General features: G+C 43.5%; 2 protein-coding genes across 2 annotated transcripts in view; one reads left to right on the top strand and one right to left on the bottom strand.

The window, feature by feature from the left end:
• Positions 1–7,663, top strand: part of LOC128882170 (uncharacterized) — a 24,795-nt gene that overhangs the window by 1,836 nt on the left and 15,296 nt on the right. The window contains exons 2-5 of the mRNA XM_054133744.1: positions 927–1,261; positions 1,704–1,991; positions 2,226–2,399; positions 2,492–3,982. Coding sequence (XP_053989719.1) covers positions 1,031–1,261; positions 1,704–1,991; positions 2,226–2,399; positions 2,492–3,982 — 2,184 coding nt within the window. The 5' untranslated portion in view covers positions 927–1,030. The remainder of the gene's footprint in view (positions 1–926; positions 1,262–1,703; positions 1,992–2,225; positions 2,400–2,491; positions 3,983–7,663) is intronic.
• On the bottom strand, positions 3,991–7,657 carry LOC128882181 (carbohydrate sulfotransferase 11-like). The gene is made up of 6 exons (XM_054133763.1): positions 6,407–7,657; positions 6,160–6,308; positions 5,871–6,042; positions 5,493–5,652; positions 5,131–5,330; positions 3,991–4,956 (listed from the first exon to the last, which is right to left on the bottom strand). The coding sequence occupies exons 1-6, from the start codon at positions 6,557–6,559 to the stop codon at positions 4,729–4,731; spliced, it is 1,062 nt and encodes a 353-aa protein (XP_053989738.1). The 5' UTR covers positions 6,560–7,657; the 3' UTR covers positions 3,991–4,728.

Raw genomic sequence — 7,663 nt, forward strand, 5'->3', positions numbered from 1 at the left:
TACAACATTTTCGCTAAGGAAAAAGTTGTTTCAAATCACCTCCCGAATCACCTCTTCCAAGGACCTCCAACATTTTCGGTACATTCTGTATTAATGTAGATTGACGTCAATTTCATCCCTTAATAAACAAACAATATTCCCTTTTAATTGGAAGAAATTTTACAATAATTTTCGAGTCTGTCTTAGAGAAAGCAGTAGGTACTTGTAGGAGGAAAAAAGTTCACGCTCGATCGAGTTAAGTACAATGAATAAGTATTCACCCTTATGCGGCCTCGTAAGAGGACAACCCCTTCTGGACTTTCCAGACACACGCACGTTTTCTTTGGATTATGCAATCGCCTCTCGTGTGTACTACTTTTATGCAGGGTTCGTGTCGCGAGATTCGATGATAAACTTCGCGACTTCGCCTCGATTTGTTCCTTTTTTCTTCCACCCTCTTAAAAATATCTGTTCCCAAGCGAAAATTATACATTAAAACCTTCCAATGTTTTACGTTACGAACTTAATTCGTACGAGGATAATAATTATTCGACTTAGTTTTTAATCTAAAACAGTATCGCACGCGTAGTGTGAATAATTGGTCTGATTCGAGGGAAGACGTTCCTACCGTGCACAGAAGAAGTTTAAATTAATATTGAAACGCATTGCGTGACTAAATACTCAGATCGATTCTGCAACCGAAACCGGAAGTCGGGTGCTAATGTCAATCATTTCTTACTTTTGTACGTAGCATGCGCTGGAAGACGAAGAAATATCGTCGATCGATCGATACGGAAGTTGGAACTCAACGTTGGAAATTTCGATTTTGTTGTATTGTTCTTGACTGCGATTATTATAGCAGAAAAATGTTCTTACGTACTCGTTCGTCATGGTTGACGGGGGTTTATGCTGGCTGTATATACATATCTAATGAATCTGTCGATTAGGCTAATCCTCGCGTGACTCGATGAACGACAAGGGACTAGGAAAGCGATTACCAAGGAAGATGGTGAAGGACCTACGGTTCCCGAGGGACGAGACGTAGGGTGGTATGTCCGAGTGCTTCGAGTATTCGTCATCTATGACAGGATCGACGAATGCGGGGCCTCTGCAGCCCCCGAAGGATTCCTCGCCCCTTCTTGGACGATCGTCGCCGTTCGATTTCTCCTCGACTCCTCTGAGGCCGTCTCGCCGAGGTCATCGTCACCGGCTCCATCGAAAGATGACATTGACCTCACCCAACGGCCAACCTGTACAGCTCACTCCTCTCTGGGAACACGTGGTTGGTATTTCTTATTTTCACATTAAACGAATAGAATATTGTTATTGCAGAGAACGAGTTCGACGAATGGATAGACGACGAGAATCCGAGGTGCGAAAGAAGAGTGTTTGGACTCTTTGAAGTGTGCCTAGAAGGAAGCGTATGGGATCCAGCGAATGTTTAGATTAAACGAGCGACGCCAGTTTGGGAATGAATGATAAGAGTGTGTGTAAGGGTAAAAGGAATATACATGCGACTGGAAGAATGCAAGAGCTTTACTGACAAATTGCTAAAGTCAACAGCAAAGGCGTTATTTTAGTTTGTACATCCATACCGACAATAGTTCAATTGTAAACCTGCGGCACCATTGTAGCAACAGTAACGCCCATCGCCATTATTAAATGCAATCGTACAGTATCCTAAATAATTAACAAACTACTTAATAATTTCATTTATCGTCCAGGTGCGCACCAGGAAATTTCCAAGCGAGGTCGACACGCGTCTCACGTTCCTAGAGATATCGGAGAGACTGCGTGATCCGGAATGGGAGGTGCGTCAGCACGCTCTTCGCGTGCTCATAGACGTGCTGCCGACTTTGAACGCTGACATCGTGGACAAGGTCATGCAACCAGTGGTGCCGGAGCTGGTCAATAATTTGGGCCACCCGGCGCCGGCTGTTCGCAAGGGTGCTCTCGACGCTTTGCGGGTTTTTCTCATTCACAGCCGTGATAGGGAGAACACCATCAAGAACGTTAGTCTTATTCTTCCTTTTACACAGCTATCCAAAAGCAATAGAACAACCAGCGATTATGTCGTATAGAAATTAACGTTTTAAAGGATTAATATTTGGATCAGTTACCACGTTCGTGAACATGATTCAAACTGTTGACGCACGGAAACGCGGTGACCTTCCCTCCCCCACTATTCGATACACTTATCGACTGCGAAAGGGGTTTGCATCGATCGGTTATACTCTTTCTTACAGATTCTTCAGGATGGGTTGAACCGTTCCGAGGTGCGCGACTCCTTTCAAACGAACGTCACCACGGGAGTGATCCTGAGCGTTCCGTCTCTGCTGTTCCCTTCGTCCAGCAGCCCCTCTCCTAGCGAAAAGCTCGTGAAGGATGCAACAATTGCTCTGGCATCCAGACTGGCTCAGGTCAGTCTCGAGCAAATTGTAATGCATGATCATGGTTAATAATCACTATTATTTTCTGTTAATCACATCTTATCAAACGTTTCAATCCTCAGGTCCCACACCAGGAGGCCGTGCTGAAGTCGTTGATGAAGATCCGTGACGCAGTGGGCGTTCAGGAGTTCGAGGACTACTTAAAAGACTACGACAACAAGTTAAAACGGAACATCGAAATCCTGTCTAAGATCTACAACGTCAAGTCCGCGAAGAAAGCTCACAAGAGGGCAGAGGTTGATGGTAAAAGCGTCGAGAAAGCGGAGTCTAAAGACCTAGACAGGAAGTGGGAGAGCGACAGCGACACGTCTGGTATCGCGGAAGAGGAAGACGAGGTGAATGGAGTTATGCCAGCGGCGAGGGTAGTGTTAGAGACTGAGATCAAGTTCAACGAAGAAACTGCCATCACGATGACCATCTTGGAGGAAAAGGAAGACAGCGAAAAGGAGCAGGACGACGAGAGCGGGACGGACGTGAGAAACGACGTGGAAGCCAAAGACTCTTCTCCCGACAGACGGAAGACTCCTAGAAGGGTGCACTTTGGAGGTGAAGTAGTCAAACTGAGAACTCCGGATAGCGACGAGACAGAGTCACTCGAGGCAACCCCTAAGACTAGGATTCCCCTTCCCGTTTCTCCAGCTACGAAAATGCCTAACACCGGGAGGAGACCGTCTTCTCAGCCTTGCAGTCCTCGCAGAGAGCCTGGGAAGCTAAGGAGAGCGTCCAGGTCCGTCTCCAGCAGCCCCAAGAGAGAAGTGTACACTCACAACGCGGACCTGAGTCCTAAGAAGAGTATCCTTTCGAGAACCAGCAGTCCAGTAGTTAGCAAATCTGTGGAACAATCTAGGAAAAAGAGGAATTCGAGGGGACAGGAAGAGAAGAACGAGTTGAATAAGAATAATGAGAATTTGAGGGTCCTCGCGATTGTTGGGAGAATAGAAGAGGCGAAGAAGGAAGACGTTAAGCTGCTTCAAAGTGGCCAGAGCCTCGGGAGTTTGGCCTCCAACAATTCAATTAGTTCGAAGAATAAAGACGAGAAATTGGACGAAAGTACAGATAAAGTGGTTGAGACAGTCAGCAAAAGTGTTTCGATAGCAGATATGGAAAGCTTGATTGTAAAACAGTCAAATGTTCCGAAGAGGAGAGTCGAAGAGAGATTTGCTACCCCAGAAAATGATCAAAAAGTGGATTCACTGTTTGGTTCATTTGTGGAAGAGGAAACCGAGCCGAGTAATGCGAAGATAGATGAAGTCGATGACGAAGGCGATCGGTTATTCGCGAGGGACTCGAAGGCTGACGAAAAGGATGTTTCGGGTAGAGATGTTGAAAAGTTTAAAAGTGTTACGACGAAGGAGGGTAATGTCGGTGGCGAGTCGTTAGAAAACGCTGGCGGTGAACGAACGACGAAGCGTGATCGCGATAAGCGCGATGTGATTGAGAAAAATGGCAGTGCAGCTCATGGTATTGGAGACATGGCGGGTATATCGGAGGAATCTAGCTGGGAAGAGTTGGGGTTGGTCGACCAGGAAGTGCTGGAGGATCTGCATAACAAAGTGAGTAATACGATTCCTTTATTTTCTTCTGTAACTGTCGCAATACGCACAATGTAATCGTACTATACACGATATTCACAATACTTGCAGCATAACATTCACGCTACACGTAGTGTAACATGTGGGATACAATCGAGTCTGCTGTAGGACTATAATCGAAACTCTCTCGAAGATCGCGTTACTTCTCTTCGATGCAAGCATGTTCACGTGGATCGATGCTTAATAGGAGAATCGCAAGCGTTCGATAAGTTAAGTACTAACCTGCTGGCGCATGAAATATTTCACGAAGCTTAACAATGCTAATCGTATACGTCCTATATTTTTACGGTCACGTCGAACGTGTTCAGCACGAAAATCGCTGGAACAGACGGACGGCAAAAACAAAGAAACGTGTTAAGCCGATAAGCATACATACGTGAACCTAATTGATGGTGTTTAAATCACATTACGCCACGCGACGAACTTTTGCCGACGAAATCGATTGACCCACTTGCCATGACGCAATGTATCAGAACGATCTGTCCTAAAGTCGATGGCTCCCCCTCGAGTCGGATTAATTAATGAGCAAACGAAAAGCGGCCGCGTTTTATCGCCACCGACCCTCGACCACTAACCGTGGGGTACTTGACCGATCCGGCTGGATAAAAATCAAGTAATAGTACGCTGAAACTTACTTTTGCAGTACCATGCAATTTTTTTTATTATTTATTGGAACGATAATTCGTATTTTTGTTTCAATTTAATTTTTAAACAGGAGCTGCGTATTGGTAATAATCATCAGGCGAGTAATCGAATAGGTCGAAGTCGAGTTTGAATTTTCCGTACAATTTCTGCACCATATCTTTGTTCAGCTGACTGAAATATATCCTCGATGCGCTCGAGTGACCACCGCTATGTCGCCATCTTGGCTTAATTACCTTTTGCAGGCCTAATTTATGGATCGTGTAAATCTGGTCCCGCCACATTGTTTCTACCTGCAAAGCGTTATATACCCGTAACGAAACTGTGCATAAGAATAATTCAGTCCGGATAGGAACTTTACATTCTCCTTTATACTCTCTGACTTTATATTCTCCATGTCATAACATTAAATAATTCTGTGAAATATTGTTTTCATTACAGTACATGCATCATTGCTATAAGGCTACCTTCGCGATTATGTCATAATCGACGATGCAAGGCGTGCAGAATAAGTAGTATGGCATCCAATGATCGTCTCCGTAGCTGGCCAAGTCGGTGTTAATTAGATACTGAACGAATTCTCTGAACGTCGGTTCGATTCCAGCTGGCGAAGGAATTCCCTCTAGTCTGATCACCTGGTCCTTCGTAGGTTCGGTATAATTCCTCTCTGAGAATAAACAAATTCTATTCGCGCTCGCGTAACTTTGTATAATCATTAAAGAAGTTTCCCCAGACGTACGATGTCGCGTCATAGGGGACATCCGAGTGCAAAGGGTTAACCCAGTGCTCCAGCAAGGAATATCGCGGTCGATATTTTGTCGTGACTCACCGCGGTACTTTTGAACAATCTTGCTGCCATATTTCCGATAAAAGTGAAGTGTCCCGTGTTCCCTTCCAGCCACAGAGTTTTCCAGCTTATCGCGATATGCGCTCAGCAATCTCTCAAATGGGTGCCTTACCACCAAGAGTTTCTTCGTTACCTTTAGAGCCTACATCAATTTTCTCTTCTTGAATCTCTGATACGCTACCGATACCATAAACTTTGTTTCCACGACTCGAACATTTTTAAATGGTATTGTCTAAGGATTTTTCGAAGTAGTTTTCGCCTCGGTCGCGGCGAATGCTACGGTGCAATTAATTTCCCGAGTCGACGGGTGAATGCTCAATACGTTTAGCTCGACGCGTGTTTAGAATGATTTAGGTTTACCTTGTCGGCTGCTGGATATTCGAGTTCCGGTATTACCCTTCTCGCGATGGTCGATATCTGCTCCTTTCCACTGTTCAGCTCTTCCTCGGGCACGTTCATTAGAAGACATAAATTGTAAATCCATGTTGTGCTACCGGCTTTGTAAATTGGACAGTATGATAGATTATGCGACCTGTTCGAGGAATGATATCGTAGAAACGCGATAGATTGAAGCGTTAAGATTCTTCAGTTATGAATAACTGGAGAGCGTGAATTTTTATAAATAATTTCATGGAGAATATTATCAAACCTGCTTATATAAAAGACGCTATACTGTGGCGCGGGTGGGTGCTTAAAGCTTGCAAGTGTATCAGGTTCTTTATATGCACCTAGATTGTATCTTCGGCAAGTATACTTCGCTGTTAACAATCGCTGGAAATTGTCGTTTTCTGCTTCGACCTAAAAGTAAACACTAAACTACCACTCGATATTCTGTTAGTTCAATTTATATTTCTTCTTTTACGGCTCTGATGTATTTATTATTTTAATACACGTACCATTAATTTATCCAGTTCATCCGACGTAGGTATTAACTTGTCCTCCTCTCCAACACGATGTAGGGTCAATTTCAATATAAAAAATATCAATCCACAGCCAACGACATACTTAAAAATTTGAAGAACAATTCTTTTGCGGTTTCTATACATCATGCGTTCATTTATTCAAAAGGAAACGTTAAACGTTGAGTCTCACATGAAATTGTCTACCACTCTTCTTACGAACACCCATTTCGTTTGGTAATCTCACGAAACGTTTAGTTCGACCTGAGAATTAACAGAAAAAGCACGTATTTACTGGAAGCACGAGGTAAATATTCGTTCTTCCTTCTAGCGAGGCACTGACTGACCGGTTTCCTGTTGTTCTCCGACAGTGATGGATCTGCGGTATTCTAAACCCGTGGCAAGGAGCTTTGTAATTAAATTTAATTTTGATTTTGATTTCAGTTCGAACTCGAAGAACTAATTGATGTTTGTTTCATTTTTTACTTGCCCCTGAAGTGTATAAATATCATATACACACGGCACGAAACGAAACCTGTAAATGATCATTCATATCGATCACGGATATCAATTTATAAGACTACGATACCGATTGAAAATAATAATAAATTGCACGTGTCAGCCATACAAGAAATTATGCGCTAAGTATAAACTACACAGAATTTATTTTTGTCGCGTTTGCAATTCGTTCCAGACAATTGCGTTCGCGGTGAAAGTAACGAACGTTTTATGCGATTGTCGTTATCAGCGAGACACGTTGAAGCGTCTCTTGACCGTGAAATCGTCTGCCTTTCATTCAACGGAAGTTCAAGGCCGCGCTATTGCCCTTCCATCAACGTAGAAGTGTGGGTATAATCAGAACTATAAAAGTGAATAGCATCTATCGATCCTCCTCGTCGCGTAATCTACTCTGTTTAAGGTAAAGGAAACTTTTCGCACGGAAATAAATGATTCAGCGCCGGTGGGTTCGCTCACTCTTTGAGGATAGGTTGTTTCGTCATTATTTTTCACGTAAATATAAGAAGATAAAGACATGGATATATTAATTTTTGAATTTTAACAAGCTTTACAGCCATGTCATCCATATTAGCGCGAGTTTACCATACCGACTGAACAGCCAGTCTGATTCTGAGTAAAGCGTGAGTCTACCATACCGACTGAATAGTCAGTGTAATTGTGAGCAAACCATGAGTTTCCATACCGACTGAACAGCTACTCTGATTGTGAATAAAGCGTGAGTGTACCATACCGACT

The sequence above is a fragment of the Hylaeus volcanicus genome, unplaced genomic scaffold (assembly GCF_026283585.1).
Source record: "Hylaeus volcanicus isolate JK05 unplaced genomic scaffold, UHH_iyHylVolc1.0_haploid 12258___fragment_2___debris, whole genome shotgun sequence".
In the NCBI taxonomy this organism is placed as follows: domain Eukaryota; kingdom Metazoa; phylum Arthropoda; class Insecta; order Hymenoptera; family Colletidae; genus Hylaeus; species Hylaeus volcanicus.